Source organism: Rhinoderma darwinii, chromosome 4 (assembly GCF_050947455.1).
Source record: "Rhinoderma darwinii isolate aRhiDar2 chromosome 4, aRhiDar2.hap1, whole genome shotgun sequence".
Lineage (NCBI taxonomy): Eukaryota > Metazoa > Chordata > Amphibia > Anura > Rhinodermatidae > Rhinoderma > Rhinoderma darwinii.
Genome location: NC_134690.1, coordinates 31,535,582 through 31,554,613, shown reverse-complemented (window position 1 = coordinate 31,554,613; position 19,032 = coordinate 31,535,582). Strand labels below are relative to the sequence as shown.

The window sequence follows — 19,032 nt, the reverse complement described above, 5'->3', positions numbered from 1 at the left end:
GCTCAAAAAAACGGCTGAAAATTAGGGGCTGTGTTCCCTTGAAAACAGCGCCGTATTTTATGGCCATTTTTGGTTTGCCATGTCAACATAGCCCTATGGTACATATGCCCTTTGTTGCGGTGTTACCAACCAAGTCTAGGTGTAAAGAATAAATCATAAATAAATATTTTTTGTAATTTTTGGGGTGAAATATGGGCTTTAAACATTCTTATGACTACTCCTAGATATACTGAAAATAAAACCCTATTTCCTCCAGGTAAAAACCCTTTATAACTCGGATATTTTAGGTCTAAATGACCAGACATATTTTATACATTTTCAGTATGTAGTAAATAAATAGTAAAAAAAAATAAAAAATTTGGGTCTTAGGACCAAAGAGATTTTTTGTTTTTCCGCTTGGCCTTCCAGGGCTCATTATTCTTCTTTGCAGTCTAGATAGCTGTAAAATACCTGGATTATTTGGGGGGAAAATGCTGTAGTTTTTGGAGTGGGCATTTTAACCCCTCACTGCCCTGCACCATAAATTCCTTGCTGCCAAATGCTCAGACTCATTTTGGGCATTAGGACCAGACCAATTTTTTTATTTGACATTCTTCCAGAAAATGTAGCTGTAATTTATCCACTATTGACTGATTATCATTAATTGGTGACTTTATTGTACAGGCTGTTAATCTCTGTTCACATAGCGTTAGAGCCCTACATTGGGTGTACACCCAGGTAAAGCTCCCGGCGCATACGGAAAATATATCAATAGGCCATTTACCCAGCATATGCGGAAAGTGTCCTTTTGACATTAGTTGGGCCGGTATGCATCAGGATACCTTTTTTTTTATTGTACGGAATAGCGTAGTAGCCGACTCTATTCTATTCATAAGAATACATTAAAAAAATATGTGTATACATGTTTTTGTTTTTACTACTATGAGAGCCAATAGGCAACATATGGGACTGTATGCCTATACAATGGAATATGTTGCAGCTTTCTGACAGAGGTATACGTCAGGAAATCGTCCCAACGTATACCTCTGACCTGACGCTATGGAAACACATCCTTACGTTACTTTATCATTAGCTACACAAGCAAATAAACTGTATGAAAAATATATATTTATTTTATCACTTTTTTTAAGCAGCTGCTTGTTTTTTTTGCATCTTCTTTTATTTTTCGGGGTTTTCTTTATTCATTTTTGTTATTATTTTACAACTATTATTTCTTATTTGTTTTTTTAAGCATGGACCATCTTTAGCATTGTGCTAAATAATCATTAACTGTTTTCATTTATTATTTGTTAAGCTATAAATGTGTTTTTTTTTTCTATTATTTTTCAGAAAAGATACAGCTTTATTCCGATAGAATTTTATAGAAATGTTCTTTTATTAGGAATAAACTTTAGGATAAAAATGATACATCTAAAAAAATGTAAACAAAACAATTATTTTTACTCACAATAATTTTTATAGTGTGTCCTTTCAATGTCTTATTAAGGCTAAGTTCACACTAGCGTTAATATACGTTTACCTCTTTTCCATCAGAGAAAGAGATGATCGGAAGATTAAACAGAAAGCAACGTTTCCGTTAGAATTATCATTGATTTCAATGGTAATTCTTTGGTTTCTGTTGCTTTCCGTTTGTCTCCGTTCGCTAGGTTTCCGTTTTTTTTCACTGAAACAAAAGTTCTGCAGACTGCACTTTTGCTCCCGTAAAAAAACAAAAACGGAAACCTAGCGTCTGAAAATCAGGAGCTGTTTTCGCCTGAATTACTTGTCAAACATGCAAATGTTAGTGCAGATTCTTTGCGTAATTGCTGCAAATTTGCAGCAACATTTGTAGTGGAAAAATTCTGCCACGTCTGAACATGCCCTTAGCCTGAGTCCAGGAGGATTTCTTTTTGCACCAATTACCTGGAGCTGTGCTGCTTTTTTTCTTTTTGTTATACACACGCACCATTTTTTCATCTCTGCTAAAATTTCCAAAATACTTCGTATCTGGAACCAAATAAAATTAACGCATTTTTACAAAGACAAATCAGGTATAAAATACAAGTTCATATAAAATACATTATGAACACTGGAAACCTAAGAGAAATAGATGAACTATATTGTTTTTTTAGTTCTTTTTTTCCCAAAAGACTTTTAAAAATATTTGGCAGCAAAACCACGACTCTGGTGGGACTCGAACCCACAACCTTTGAATATCTCTTTCCCACTAGAAGTCCAATGCGCTATCCATTGCGCCACAGAGCCACCTGCTGCTTGCTTGACATGAGCTGTGATCTCTGTCACCCCATGTCTAATGATTACGTGCCAGAGGCTGAAACTGAAACTCTGGTGTGTACTGAACATGTGAAAGTCAATTTTACACTCACCGTTATTCTTCGTGACACTCACCCAAAACCATGAAAAAAGAAAAAAAATAACTAACTGGTACAATCTCACAATTCGGACATAATATAAAGTTTGCCTCAAATTACTTTTCTTATAAAAAGTCTCTGTAAAGATATTGTATGGAATAGAAAAACATTTTCAGATACCTTATTAGGGAATTGAGAGTTAATTGGGGTCTCATTTAGGGCCCTTATCTATTAGTCAGAGTGGAGAGCAGCTGTAAAGTGTGTCTCTTGTTCTGTGAATTATAAAAACAGCCCATTGATTTTACCGTGCAATGCTATCTTTCCCCTGCAGGGGAGCTGCAGGGACAAATAACGCTTGCTGCCAGTCTCCTGAAGGTAGCCGGGTCATGCTGGGAGTTGAGATTTTGCAACTGCTGGACTGCTGCACTTTACAAACAGGGGAAACGGTGAACATACAAAAATACAATTTAAAAAAATGTAAAACAAATGAACAACATAAATTAGACAAAAAGAAAATGGACCCTGCTCATAAGGGGTCTGCAAACTATAACAGAGCATAGAGCTTTAGTATCCCTAACAATCCACCAGTAATTCTGAGCCATGAACTCATTACATACAATTTAATAGACAGTATGAAGCTGCTTTTAAAGGTAGCACTGGGCGGCCCCTTTACCTACTGGACCCCTGTGCAGGATCACAGGTTACACATATGGTATGTCTGCCTCTAAGACATGTATGGCATATCCGCAATGTCTGATTGATGCGGATCCCACCTCTGGGACCCGCACCTGTGTCTCAAATGGTGGTCCCTGACCCTGTTCCATCTGACTGCCGCATCCAAGCAAATAATCAATGGAGAGGTGGTCGGGAATTACGAAATCAGCCAAGCTGACTGTGCTTATATGTTTCCATAGCTCCTAAAGAAGTGAAAGGGAGTTACGGAAACAGGCAGCGGCCGTCTCACCAGGTGGGACGGGGTCAGGTACCCCTGTTCGGGAGATAGGTGCGGGTCCCAGAGATGGGCACTGCACCTATACTTATAGCGGGGGTCCACTAGTCCCCGTCTGGGGGCAGATTTCTGATGGGGACTAGTAGAGAGAGGACAGTGTTTGCTCGTCTGTTTCCATAGCTCCCATTAAAAAGAATCGAGAGAACCGCACTTGTGTGGCCCTCTCTCTACTTTTCCCCCCTAGAATCTGCACCACACAAGATGAAACGGGGGTTTGGTAGCCCCTGTTCTCGATATAGATTTTGGTGCCATTTTTGGCCTTTTCAGTGGATATACCGTAATTGTTTAAGTTGGACATACCCCATTAATGTATAAAATGCACTGTAGCAATGACCCCCAGTATGTATGTTATCATCCCCCTGTGGCTTTTTGTGTTATTACCACCGGTTATAAAGAAGTTGTGATGATTTTTTTCTATGCAGAAAGTGCTGGATGAATGCCAGGACCGGAGGAATTGCCAGCTGCTTGTCAATAGTCGTTTGTTTGGGTTGGATCCATGTCCGGGGACCAGCAAGTATTTGGTTGTGTGCTACAAATGCAGGCCAAGTAAGTAAAGGAATCTCCAAGGCTGGTAGAAGTTAGACTTCTCATTAGATCTGTTTCCTCCGCCGTCTTAGAAACCCTGCATGACCCCTGGGTCGTGTAATGAATTCCGATCATGGGAAGAAGTGCATGAACGAGATCTGGCACAATGGGGTTTATTAAAGGAACACTCCAGGCAAAACTGATACACTGTATTATGCCCAGTGCAGGGCCTGAGGGGGAGTTGCTTGACAAAGGGATTCTCTCTTTGGTGTTCTTTGAATCCATGTGTCATGCTCCGCCCACTTAGGCCCTGCACAAGGTATAACACAGTGGGGCAGATTTACTAATGCTCTCTAATATTCAGACACCGTTAACTTAGACCAGGCAGTATGAAGGTGCGCCAAATTGATCAAAGTGGTGCACACTGTATTATACATTTTGAGCATCTTGCTAGACATATTAAGCCCCTTTAACACTGCGTATGTTTGACATATGCATCGAAAAAGCTCCTGGCACAAACATCAGGCTTTCTTTATATCGATTGAGGCCAAAAGAATGTATTTTTGGCCTCCGTTGGACACAATACATCAGGTATATGTTTTTTTTTTTTTGCTGTATGGAATAGCATAGTCTACTACACTATTATATCCAGGGGCATCCAGGAAAAAAAAAAAAAGCATACATTTAAAGGATGCCATTATAGCCTTTATTAAAGCGTAACTACATTTTCAGAAATCTTCTGACATGTCATAGTGACATGTCAGAAGTTTTGATCGGTGGGGGTCTGTGCACTGAGACCTCCACCGATCACTTAAACGAAGTGGCAGAAGCACTCGTGTGAGCACTGAGCCACTTGGTTTCTAATCGGCTATTCTCGGAAATCCAAGCAGTTGGTGTATGGGCTTTATAGAAAGTCTATGAGCCCGTTTACCTACTGCTCGGCTTTACGAGAAAAGCCGATCAGAAATGAAGCGGCTCAGCACTCACACAAGTGCTTCTGCCGCTTCGTTTTAGCGACCGGTGGGGGTCTCAGTGCTCAGACCCCCACCAATCAAAACTATACAGTGGGTTACAAGCAAACGCTCTGCTGGTCGTATAGTTTTAAAAAAGTAAAAGATTATCGTTGTCGGCAGCAAATCTCCCTGTATAAACAGGGAGACGCTCTGCCGACATGATAATAATGTATTGGGATGAGAGATCGGAGTAACGACCGCTCATCCCCATCCATAGCTCCGTGTGACAGGGGCAAACGAGCGCCGATCAACGATGTCTCGTTGATCGGCGCTCGCAGCACCGGCCAAGTGTCGGCCGGTGTAAAAGGGCCTTTAGTTGACGTCCGTTTCTTGCACCAATGTTTTGGCAGATGTTGGCACATTTTAAGCCCCACCCATTTTCCGCTAAATCCTACCCCCTTTTTAGACACTTTTGAAAAGTGTCTAGTGAGGCACAAACATCTGTTGTTTTTGGCACCAATGAATAATACATTTATCTATATTGATTTGCGCCAAAAAAAAGGCAAGAATTCTGGCCCAACAACATTCGTAAATCTGCCCTAGTGTGTACATTTTGTCTGGAGTGTTCCTTTAATAAAAATAGCACAAAGAAAAAGTGCAGGTGTTGGTGTTGGTCATTTATTTTTATTTTTATTCTTAGTTTTCATACAGAAGACTCTACATGGCCTTGAACAGCAACCCAATATTATTGCCCCTTTAGCTCGACACAACACACTCACCAAAAATAAGGGCTGAAGTACAAAGGAGATTTGCCCCAAAAATAAAAAATACCAGTAAAGATACGTCGGGTGATCAAGTGTTCAAACATCTATTTAGCTTCATAGCTATTCCTATTTTTTTGGAAAGCTGTGTGACCAGTATGGATGAGATCACCCAGCTTTCCCAGACTCCTAAACAGCAAATCAGCCTAGTTATGAGGCAGTGTGCGATCCATGGATATATCAGTGCATAGCTGAAAAGATCTGCTATTTAGGACCCTAGGTAAAACCTGGCTGACAATCCCTGTAGGAGACGTGTATCCATATTGTATCCATATTGGTTGTCACCCATCTATCCTGGATACATAAATTTAAAGGCCCCTAAGGCCCCATGCACACGACCGTAAAAATCGTACGGAATTGCGGACCCATTCCCTTCTATTGACCACGGACTCCCAGTATATTTGCGGGAAGGTGTCTGGGCCGTAGAAGTATACCGCAAATTATAGAACATGTCCGTTCTTTTGCTTTTTACAGGCCGTGCTCCCATCCTTCGTAGGGGAGCACGGGCCGAAATGCGAGTGCCTGTCCGCGGCTGGCTGTGGTTGGCCTTGCCCGTGATCGTGGGCCGTGATTACGGGCACGGCCGTGTGCATGGGGCTTAAGACTTTGGTGATGACTTATTGTTATCCCTTTGCCCCTTCTCTATTTTATTATGCTTCTCGAAAAAAATGTTTCTTACAATTTTTTTTAAAAATAAATAGAAGATTACTCCTTGTTAACCTACAGACAGTAGAAGAGGGGGCAGATGAATTACTGCAGGATCAGACTACACTGGGCTTGTTTGTAGTCTGTATCCATGGAGATACATAGGTCTACATAGAGCTGTATACACAAAACTGTAGGAGATTTTGAATCAAGTTTATTAACAAAGTTGTTTTATATATTTTTTTGATATGCATTGGAACAGTAAAATAAATGGTTTGCAAAATTACACCCTTTAATCTTTTACTGATTGCTTATAAATTAATTTAATAAAAAATGTTTTACTAATTGTTAATATTCTTGAAAATGACTTGTGTCGTCTTCACAGATGAATACAAGAGTAAGGTCGCCTGTGAAGATGACCGCTTGAGGCTGACCTGTAAGAGAAACACAGTTATTGCAATCTACTCAGCTACATTTGGAAAACTTCAGGGTGGTGGCCTTGAGTGTCCATTCCAGAACCAGGACATGCCTTCAGTGGGTAAGAATGCCGAATCCAAACGATTGTAAACTACGGCCACACACGTGCCACTTTAAAGACTATTTCCTCCTAAAATAAAAAGTTACAAGGAAATATTATCAGTCTTCACTGTAGTTCTTGCATTATATTCACAAACCAAGAAGCTCAGGTTCAACAGTGCTATAGTACCCATCAAGAAATCAGAGTGGTATAAACTGTGCTACAGTGCACTCAACAGTGTTTGCACCCTAGAATCCTAGAGGAACTTGGCCTGTTCTTATGGTGCAGACTATATCTTGAAGACCTTTACTTGTATACCCTCTTAGAAGCGGTGTCGGACATTTCTTAGGATTCTTCAAACAATCATTCTGTATGGTGCGGCATAATTTGTCAATTACGCTTTAAAATAAGCACTACAATTTTGTGCATCTGCAACCAATTTAGGCCCCGTGCACACAACAATAGATTTCGTCCGTAATTACGGACCGTACTTACAGACATTCATTTTTATGGCCGACGGACGCCTTCCCGTATATTTACGGTGTCCGTGCCATAGAAAGGCTCCGCAAAAGATATGACATGTTCTATTTTTTGCTTTTTACAGACCGTTCTCCCATACTTTACACTTTATATGGGAGCACGGGCCGCAAATACGGGTGACTGTCCACGGCCATCGGTGGCCGGCCGTGCCGTAATCACGGGCTGTGATTACGGGCATGGTCGTGTGCATTGGGCCTTAATGTGTAGAAATATCTGGTGACAAATTTATGTATCTTTCTGTGGATTAAATTAATTTTCATTGGTCATCACATGTCATCAATATGTTTATAGTCATTTTAGTCCAAAGACTAAAGTAGTGCTTAGACATTCATTAGATTGTGGTTGAATGGTCCTATGGCTGAGAGTTCTCATCCCTGACTTCTAAATATGCATGTTTTTTTAATGTGGGATATGTGACTGTCAGAAGTGTCAAGCGTTGTTTATCCAGAGGGGATCAAATTGGTAAAAACCCAACAGCAGCAGGGGCAGACAATAGTAATTGAAGGCCCATGTGCAAAAACAGCATTTGGCCCCCTTCCAACAGTACACTAATAATGACTGTAAAAAAATATAGTTTTTGGTGTTATCACTCAGGAAAACAGCAGGGTAGTCTTCATTTCCCCTGCAGTGATGGGTAAAATGGCTGGTGGTTTAAGGCAGTGAAGGGGTTAATTATAACATCTTTTGCGGTCTACAGGTCTGAAGGGATTATTAATAACATCCCCGGTGGTCTAGGGCAATGGGGTTAATGGTAATAAATAGTTGGGGATAAGGCAGTGAAGGGGTTAATAATAACATCCCTTGAGGCCTGGGGTAGTGAAGAGGATAATGATAACATCCCTGGAGGTCTATGGCAGTTTAGAGGATAATGATAACACCCCTGGTGGTCTAGGGTAGTGAAGAGGATAATGATAACATCCCTGGTAGTCTAGGGCAGTGAAGAGGATAATGATAACATCTCTGGTGGTCTAGTGTAGTGTAGAGGATAATGATGACATCCCTGGCGGTTTATGGCAGTGAAGATGATAATGATGACATCCATGGTGGTCTAGGGCAGTGAAGAGGATAATGATAACATCCCTGGTAGTCTAGGGCAGTGAAGAGGATAATGATAACATCCCTGGTGGTCTAGAATAGTTTAGAGGGTAATGATAACATCCCTGGTGGTCTAGGTCAGTGAAGAGGATAATGATAACATCCCTGGTGGTCTAGGACAGTGAAGAGGATAATGATAACATCCCTGGGGGTCTAGGGCAGTGAAGAGGATAATGATAACATCGCTGGTGGTCTAGGGCAGTGAAAAGGATAAAGATAACATCCCTGGAGGTCTGGGGTAGTGGAGGATAATGATAACATCCCTGGAGGTCTAGGGCAGTTTAGAGGATAATGATAACATCCCTGATGGTCTAGGGTAGTGAAGAGGATAATGATAACATCCCTGGTGGTCTAGGGCAGTGAAGAGGATAATGATAAGATCCCTGGTGGTCTAGTGTAGTGTAGAGGATAATGATGACATCCCTGGTGGTTTATGGCAGTGTAGATGATAATGATGACATCCTTGGTGGTCTAGGGCAGTGAAGAGGATAATGTTAACATCCCTGGTGGTGTAGGGCACTGAAGAGGATCATGATAACATCCCTGTGGTCTAGGGTAGTGAAGAGTATAATGATATCATCCCTGTAGTCTAGGGCAGTGAAGAGGATAATGATGGCACCCCTGGTGGTCTAGGGCAGTGGAGAGAATAATGATAACATCCCTGGTGGTGTAGGACAGTGATGAGGATAATGATAACATCCCTGGTGGTCTAGAGTAGTGTAGAGGACAATGATAACATCCCTGGTGGTATAGTGTAGTGTAGAGGATAATGATGACATCCCTGGTGATCTAGAGTAATGTAGAAGATAATGATAACATACCTGGTGGTCTAGGGCATTGAAGAGGATAATGATAACATCCCTGGGGGTCTAGGACAGTGAAGAGGATAATGATAACATCCCTGGGGGTCTAGGACAGTGAAGAGGATAATGATAACATCCCTGGTGGTCTAGTGTAGTGTAGAGGATAATGATAACATCCCTGGTGGACATTTTCAGAATGATATTCCACTGCAGGGATGAATGTTCTGTTGCCGCTTATCTCCGCAGAAATAAAAAAAACTGGACAGATTAAAATCCAGCTTGCCTGATCCTTCTTTCCCCTGGTAGCAGATGTTGGTAAAACGTCAGTCAAACCCCATATATTTTATAAATGTTCCCTAATATTATTTCCCTAGTATTATTTCGATACATTGTAACAAAACTATTCCTATTGTTGATATTAGAGTGCCAGTCATCCTCAGCCCTGCCACTCATGACCAAGCGCTGCCAGGGCAGGCGAAGTTGTAGCGTCTATGCCAGCACTTATGAGTTTGGAGACCCGTGTTATCCTGGAACCCGCAAACACCTCAATGTCATCTACACTTGTGGTAAGTCCCTGGTTGTTTTTTTTTCTTAGCTGTTTCCACTGTTTAGATTTGCATAAAATAGAGGAGTAGCGGCAATAAGTGGATTTTCATTGTCATTCATCACTGCTCCTCTATTTGCTCTGCTTTATGAATTTATCACACTAGGGAGCGCTGTTGTGATGGTGTTCGTATGATGATGGTGAGGAGCATTACTATTATTAGTTCTATTTGTTGTCTTCAGTTCTGTTTCTCTTTTAAAGAAAAAACAAGAAAGAATATGAAAAAGTTTTTGTGCTTGATATTTTCTATGGTGCAGTGGAACTATTGGTGTTTTGTCTTTTGGACATTTTGTACTAGTCTTTTTAGTACTGTGATCCTCAGTGAAGTCCCTCAAGGTGGACATTTTAATTGTCATTTATTTAATGTTGTGTTTTTGTATTATGAAATGTTGATATACTGTATATCATTTATGCACTCTATCTCTGATTTTCAGTTATAGACTATTACGCTTACCATTCTAATTTGTCTTTTTCATGATTTATCTCTTAGTATATCTTAATAGCAGCTGCCTGTCTGATTCTTTGATACAGAGCTCCAAATATCTATATACAGATATAGAGGGAATTTATCAACTTTTCCAGGCCAGTTTTCTGGAGTAGAAAAGTCGCAAATGACTCAAAAAGTTGAAAATGATAGTGGAAAATTATAGATCTATCTATCTATCTATCTATCTATCTATCTATCTATCTATCTATCTATCTATCTATCTATCTATCTATCTATCTATCTATCTATCTATCTATCTATCTATCTATCTATCTATCTATCTATCTATCTATCATCTCCTATCTATCTATCTCATATCTCATATATCATCTATCTATTCATCTCTCTCTCTCTCTCTCTCTCATATAATTTTGGAGTATCAGGTGCCAGATTTATGGAATTGCAGGATTTGTGGCCACTGATTAGATTTTAATAGTAGCGGCTAAGACAATAGAAATATATAAATGACGGCAGGGCGTGGCCTGGACGGACATGGAAGGAGTCGCATAACCGCTGAGCTCCTGAGGTGAAAGCCTAAACCAGCACTAATAAACCTGCTACCGCCGACATACCTGCTCCCTTTCAGGTGGAGTGGACCGCGGCAGTGCTCAGAGTCCCGGCCAGTGTGTCGGGGAGTGGCGCCGGTAAAAGACCCGGCCCTTGCATCGTGGAGGCCAAGGAAGGTGGCGGCCATCTTCTCCTTCTTCTTCTCCTCCTCCTAACGGCGCGAAAGTGCAGGAACAGCGGTGAAGGCAGTGAGAGGCGTCTTGACAGGGTGAGTGAGGAGGGAGCTGGACACTTCTTGAGGTGCTGGCCGGCAGTGTTTGAGGAGCAGAGTACAGGGAGAGGATTGAACTCCAAGTCTCCTGAAAACAAAACGTCTCCCCCTCCCCCAGCGGCCATCTTATTTCAGATAGCCAGGTGCAGAGAAGTACAGGGCTGGGAGTGGCAGCAATAAAAGTGAAACAGTACAGCACAGATAGTGAGACACAGTACTGCAACTTCCCTGGCATTGTTTAAATCCTGTTGGAGAAATATAACGCTACTAAGAGCATACCTGAAGAAATACTTATATTACAGTGGTCTTCTGTGGAAAATATTTCAGTATCGTTGCAGCTTAGAATCAAACAGCGATTTTTTCCCTTGTCACAATGGGGGGCACTTCTAAAAGAAATACTAAAGCAAAGCCATCTAAACTCACAGAGTTTTTCCCCTCGTCCTCTTCTCAACAAGTGGTGGTGAACCGCCGAATATCCCTACCTCCCTCCTCCCCTGCTCCATCTTCTAGGGATGCATCTGTAGAACGTGACATGCAGGATGACATGGAATCTCACCCTGTTTCTGAGCATATGATAAAACGTCTTCTGAATTCATTGAGAGACTCAATTCAATCAGATTTACGGCAAGTTATTGGAGACTTAAGAGTAGATATACAAGCCATTGCCTCGCGGACCGATCATGTGGAGCATAAATTGGAGGAATTCGTGAAATCTCATAACTCACTCATAGATGCGAACTACACTCTGGAGGAAGAAGTTATGCGTTTATCTACCAAAGTTTTGGATCTAGAGGACAGATCCAGAAGAAATAATGTCCATATTAGAGGTATACCTGAATCGGTCACACCAGATCTATTAGCGAAATTCCTCACGGACCTCATGGGAATCGTTTTGCCACAAAAATCGGCCCTGGATCTCACCATAGATAGGATTCACAGAATCCCTAAACCTAAGCACATTGCCGCTCACCTACCAAGAGATACAATTGCTCGAATCCACTTCTTTCATATAAAGGATGAATTTCTTAGAGGATTGAAGAACTCTCCTGACCTAACTGACCGCTTTAAGGACATTACTTTATTCCCGGATTTGTCAGCGGCGACTATGCTACGCCGAAAAGAGTTTGCTGTGATGACAAAACTTCTGAGAGATAACGGCATATTGTACAAATGGGGGTTCCCAGTAAAATTAATAATTACCAGGAATGGCGCGCACCTTGTCTGCCTCTCACCTACCTCGGCAAAAGACCTGCTGATTTCTTGGGGGCTCATGTCGTCCCCGTCTTCAAATCCCCGTCCCAGAAATACTTCTAAGCCGGAGATGATTTCGCCATTGTGGTCGGATGCAAGGAGTAAGCCGGACCGGAGACCGCCTGACTGAAAATTGAAGCTTCTAGGGTACGAACGGCACTTCAAGGCTTTCGGAGTTCTCGGGTGGACGGTTCTTTTTTCTGTCTACAGTTCTTAGGCTGAACTTTTGCCTCCATTTTTCTTTTCCCTGCAAGAGGGATTCCCCTGGTTGCAGTGAATGTGCTATATAGCATATTCATATCGGTTGTTTTTCCAAGTTTCCTGTTTTGGGATGTTCTATGTTGGTTCTCCATTGCTATGCCATAACCATATTTACTTTGCTTTTATGTCTTAATGGGTCTTACAATACTTTCTGTAAATGCTCATGGCTTGAATTCTCCCTTTAAGAGATCCTTACTCTGGAAGGAAGCGTTCAAGTCCAAGGGAGATGTAATATGTGTACAGGAATCACATTTGTCCTCTAAAGATTGCCATTTATTTAAACATAAAAAATTTCCCCATGTGTACTTTGCCTCTAACAGCGGAAAGAAGGCGGGGGTAATTATAGCGGTAAAAGAGTCACTAGCTTTCAAGTGCATTTCTGTTGTTTCTGATCCACAGGGTAGATTTATAATTTTAGTATGTGAAATTGATAACCTCTCATACACGTTGGTATCTGTTTATGCCCCTAATGTACGACAACTTCCCTTCCTTAAAAAGGTACTGTCAAAAGCTAAATCAGTGCAGAAAGGGGGATTAATATTATGTGGGGATTTTAATATAGTGGTAAACAAGGATATAGATCGCTCTGGGGGAAATAATAGATTGTCTCAAGATTTGAGTTCATGGGTACAGGAAGAAGAATTACATGATGTATGGAGATACCAACATGCTTCTGAAAGGGATTACACGTTCTATTCTTCCCCACATAAGGTGTACTCTAGGATTGACTATTTTCTGGTGGTTAGAGAAGTGTTAACAAATTCGGTGACCTCCTCCCTTGGCCTGATAACTTGGTCAGACCATGCACCAATCACGCTTCATCTTTCAGATCATTATATTACACCTCAGAACTCTTCTTGGAGGTTAAACACATTCTTATTAAATTCCCCAGATCTCCAAGCCAAAATAGACTCAGCTTTGAAAGAAATTTTTGAGATTAATAGCCCATCGGCCTCATCACCAGAACTCCTCTGGTGTACACACAAGGCGTTTGTAAGAGTCCTGTTTATTCAGGCTGCGGCTAAAGCGAAGAGGGCGAGAGATAAAGAATTTGAATTCCTTACCGATAACATACAGAAATTAGAGGCTAAATTAAAAGTTTCTCCTTCTCCCACCTTACGTGACGATCTAAGACACTTTAGGGACAAACTGCGCAATCACCAACTTTTCCTATATGAGAAAACTTTAAAAAAACTCAAATGGAACTTTTATAATCAGGGTGACAGACCCAGTAAAATTCTGGCAAAAAGAGTGAAACAACATGTTGCTAAATCCAAAATTTCTTGGTTGAACACATCAGAAGGGACAAAAGTGTATGATCCTCAGGAGATTACATATACATTTGCGTCTTATTACAGTACCCTTTATAATCTAAATCAGGATAAACACCTTCCTGAGGTATCCGAAGCTGGGGTGAATGAGTTTTTAAGGCAAATTCAATTGCCAACTTTATCAGAGGCTCAAATTAGCCAATTAAATTCCCCTTTTACGGTCGAAGAAATTAAACTGACCATTCTGCGATCCAAACAGAATAAATCCCCGGGACCGGATGCACTGCCAAATGAGTACTACCGAACTTTCGCAGACTCGCTGATTCCATATATGCAATCCACTTTTATGGGTATCGCGAATCAGCAGGCCCCTCCCCCAGAGATGTTGCAGGCCACAATAGTCACACTCCCTAAACCGGGTAAATCCCCTGATTCCCCGGCCAATTTTCGTCCAATATCCCTTTTTTAAATTGTGATATAAAATTATATGCCAAAATATTGGCGAATAGAGTGAATGATTGTTTACCTTCCCTAATAGCACTAGAACAAGTAGGGTTTGTCAAGGGCCGGCAAGCTTGTGACGGTACGCGCCGGATGTTAGATCTTATACAGATAGCCGGAGAATCTAAAAGTGCCTCCCTCTTTATTTCCCTAGATGCTGAAAAGGCATTTGATCGTGTTAACTGGCAATACCTAGAAAGCACATTAGACAAATTTGGTTTCCATTCATTTATAAAATCAGCCATACTCTCACTATATTCCTCGCCCTCGGCTAGGGTTCTGTCATCTGGGATTCTTTCTAGATCTTTTAACATCACTAATGGGACTAGGCAGGGGTGCCCTCTATCCCCACTAATTTTTACCCTATGTATGGAACCATTTGCAGAAATGATTCGAAATTCTGAAAATATCTCGGGTATAAGGGTGGGGGGAAGAGAACACAAAATAAGATTATATGCAGATGATGTTATTGTGACCTGTACTTCTCCCCTCATATCTCTGACAGAACTACTCAGCATCATTTCTAAGTTTTCAGAAGTATCATATTATAAATTAAATGTCTCAAAGTCCATGATGTTACCAGTACATGTAGAGCCTCAATTAAAACACACTTTGTCCAACTTTGATTTGGCATGGGCAGAATCAGGGCTGGTATACCTGGGGATAAAACTCTACTCCTCGCTGTCTCTGGTTCTGCAGGAAAATTAATCAGGGCTAATAGCAGATTTAAGACTGGAGTGTGAAAGACTGAACAAATTCCAGTTGTCCTGGATTGCTAGAGTCAATTTGGTTAAAATGTTACTGCTGCCCAAGTACTTGTATTTCTGTAGGACTATTCAGGGGCGGACATACCGCATGTGCAGCCGGTGCAGCTGCACAAGGGCCCCGCGTGGGAAGGGGGCCCGTTCAGTGGCGTAACTACCACAGTAGCAGCCGTAGCAGCTGCTACGGGGCCCGCGGCATGGGGGGGCCCGTGTCGCCCTGACAGGCACATTACATTTTATGTACCAGGCCTGGCGGCACGGGCCCCCTCATGCCTAGTAGCATCACAACACTAGGCATGAGGGGAGGGAGGGGGCGGGGGCCCGGTGATAGCCGCCACACTGCACTACCAATCGGGAGGGAGGGGGCGGGTGCCCGGGCCCGGTGATAGCCGCTACACTGCACTGCCAATCTGGCACAGATGAATAGGACAGGACGGCGATGCTGGTGGTAGGAGGAGCGCTCAGGCAGGGGAGAGGACAGGGGGCGGTGCGACGTAAGACTTCGGGCGGCTGGACAGTACAGTCAGGACTGCCGGAGAACTCATAGGATGAGCGGAGGACAGACACAGGACGAGTGGAGGACGTGCAGACTGCAGAGGACAGGTAGATGAAGTTAAAAAGTTCATGTCAGAAGGGAGAAGTTTTTATGTAGAAAAATCTGCCTCATAATTCCTTCCGGAATTTTGAGGCATATTTTGACCTGCCGGTAGAACACTTCCCGCGTTTTTCATTGCGTTTTTTTGTGGCGTTTTTCGGCCATCGGGCCGTGGGCAGGGAAACGCAGCAAAAAACGCATTTTCTGCCTGCCATTGTTGTCAATGGGAAGTCAGAGACAGAAACGCCCGAAGAAAGGGCATTGCGCTTCTTTTTCCCGCATGCGGTTTTTACTGCTCGCAGGAAAAATTTCATGGATTTCAATGGGAGGCACTTTCTGACGTTTTTCGCGAAAAAAACCTCAGTGTGAACTCCCCCTAACACAGGGGCGTAACTACTGCTATAGCAGCCGTAGCGGCTGCTACGGGGCCGCGGCATGAGGGGGCCCGCGTCACCTGCCGGCACGGGCCCCCACCTTGGCCGGAATCTCCGCTAGCTGCCGCTATGGCTGCTACAGCGCGATGCCACGGAACACTACGGCAGAGCAGGGAGTATCTCCCCGCTCTGCCATTAAACATAAGACATGTATCCCCTATCCACAGGATAGGGGATACGTGTGTGATCGCTGGCATTGATAGGGAGAACGGGGGACCGAAAGTCCCCTGAAGTTCTCCATCACAAACCTCGGACTTCCGGGGTCTGTGTCGGCAGCTCCGTAGAAATGAATGGAGCGCCGGTCACACTTGAGCTGCGCAGACACCGGAAGTCAGAGGTGAGTGATGGAGAACTTCGGGGGACTTTCGGTCCCCCGCTCTCCCTATCAATGCCAGCGATCACACATGTATCCCCTATCCTGTGGATAGGGGATACATGTCTTTTGTCTTTTCACACTGTAGGTCGCATTTTTTTGAGTGATTGGGGGTGTATGGCGTTCCCTACAGGGGGGGGGCTGTATAGCGTTCCCTACAGGGGGGGGCTGTAAGGCGTTCCCTACAGGGGGGGCTGTATAGCGTTCCCTACAGGGGGGGCTGTATAGCGTTCCCTACAGGGGGGTCTGTATGGCGTTCCCTAAAGGGGGGTCTGTATGGCGTTCCCTACAGGGGGGGGCTGTATGACTTTCCCTACAGACCCCCCCTGTAGGGAACGCCATACAGAACCCCTGTAGATAACGCCATACAGACCCCACTGTAGATAACGCCATAAAGTCCCCCCTGTAGATAACACCATACAGCCCCCTGTAGATAACGCCATACAGCCCCCCTGTAGATAACGCCATACAGCCCCCTCTGTAGATAGCGCCATACAGTCCCCCCTGTAGATAGCGCCATACAGTCCCCCCTGTAGATAGCGCCATACAGTCCCCCCTGTAGATAGCGCCATACAGTCCCCCCTGTAGATAGCGCCATACAGTCCCCCCTGTAGATAGCGCCATACAGACCCCCCTGTAGATAGCGCCATACAGACCCCTCTGTAGATAGCGCCATACAGTCCCCCCTGTAGATAACGCCATACAGCCCCCTCTGTTGATAGCGCCATACAGTCCCCCCTGTAGATAACGCCATACAGCCCCCTCTGTAGATATCTTGAGATTCAGTCCTGCTTGATAGGTAACAGTGCAGTAAGCTAAGCATGATAAGATCATCTAAATTATTGCATCTCAGTTGCATGAGTGCTTTGTGTTATATTCAATGATTCAATTTAACCTAAGTCTCTAAATGTGGGCAAAGAAAATAAAAAAACTATACTCACCTCCTCCCTCGCCTCCGTTCACCCGCCGCAGCCCCCATCCTCCTGTCTCGGTCTGTGTTACAAGTGTACAAGGCTGCACTGGTGACGCGCTGCCGATGGCACGTGACCGCTGCTGCCAATAACTCCTCATTGGTGTGCTGCTGAGGACAGTAGTTCCACAGCAAATCGCTGTTGAGGGCATTGATTGGCTGCAGCGGTCATGTGCCATCGACCGCGCGTCACCACAGCAGCTTTGTAAACACAGAAAGGGATAGGGGCTGCGGAGGGGGAACGGAGGCGCCGGAGGAGGTGAGTATAGGTTTTTCATTTTCTTTGCCCACATTTAGGGACTTAGTTTAGATAAGAATTTAACCCGGAAAAAAATGTGTTACTTGTGTTCTAAACTGGTAATAAAATGTACAATATAAATCTTCCTTCATAATTTTTATTAGTAAGGTTTATTTTTATATGCATATATATGTTTAGGTAACTTTGTCGGTATTGGGGGGGGGGGGGGCGGGGGGGCCCTGGCACATTATCTGCACAGGGGCCTTTTGCAGTCTGTGTCCGCCACTGGGACTATTCCACTATTAATACCTACTAGCATCACCTCTCAAATTCAACATATGTTTCTCCAGTTCATTTGGAATAATAAAAGAGCGAGGGTAGCCAAATCTTTACTGTATCAGAAGATTAAGGAAGGGGGTTTGGGAGTCCCAGAGGTAACGGCATATAACGTAGCAGCCATCCTAGATCAGTTAGGCTCGTTATGGAACTCCACAGCTCCGTCACTTTGGGCCCAGTTGGAAAATGAGATGTTCCCCCGATCCTCCATACGTAATCTGATGGCCGCGACATATGTGGGGACAGATAGGTCTAAGGTGTTCTTGGTAACCACATCTGATGCACTGAAATGCTGGAAATTAGAGGTATGCGCAAATCGCTGGGTGTACTTATCTAAGGAACATATACCATTACAAGCATTTCAACCTTTGGTCCCACATGTATTTTTGCAGACATGGAAATTGCTGGGCGTAACAACCCTCTCAGATTTATATGAGGGAAAACACTTCAAATCCTTTGAGCAGTTGGTAAGGGAATATGACGTAAATAAATCCATGTTTTACCAGTATCTCCAGATACGACATATGATACAAACAATAGCCTTCCCAGCTCAACCCACAAATCTCTCCCCGTATCATAAATTCTTGTTCAAATGGCAAGGTCACAGTAAGGGACTAGCTTGTAGCTATGATCTAATTTTGAAAAAACAGTCCTCGGGGAAGTCAGTTCACATATTACGATGGGAACGGGAGATGGGTTCTACGTTTTCCATGGCACAATGGATGAAGGCCTCTAGTTGGATTACTCGTCACTCCAAATGTGTTAATCATATTGAACTCACCCGTAAAATCCACATGAGATGGTACCTGACACCTGCCAGATGTGCACTTATATTCCAAGGCAGTTCTAATGGCTGTTGGAGAGGATGTGGTTCCCTGGGTTCCACCTTGCATACGTGGTGGACCTGCCC

General features: G+C 43.2%; 1 protein-coding gene and 1 non-coding gene across 2 annotated transcripts in view; one reads left to right on the top strand and one right to left on the bottom strand.

The window, feature by feature from the left end:
• Window positions 1-19,032, top strand: part of EVA1A (eva-1 homolog A, regulator of programmed cell death) — a 320,400-nt gene that overhangs the window by 121,848 nt on the left and 179,520 nt on the right. The window contains exons 3-5 of the mRNA XM_075860974.1: window positions 3,783-3,906; window positions 6,690-6,842; window positions 9,682-9,825. Coding sequence (XP_075717089.1) covers window positions 3,783-3,906; window positions 6,690-6,842; window positions 9,682-9,825 — 421 coding nt within the window. The remainder of the gene's footprint in view (window positions 1-3,782; window positions 3,907-6,689; window positions 6,843-9,681; window positions 9,826-19,032) is intronic.
• TRNAR-UCU (transfer RNA arginine (anticodon UCU)) lies at window positions 2,159-2,244 on the bottom strand. The gene is given in 2 exon segments: window positions 2,159-2,194; window positions 2,208-2,244. It is a non-coding gene; the product is annotated as a tRNA-Arg (tRNA).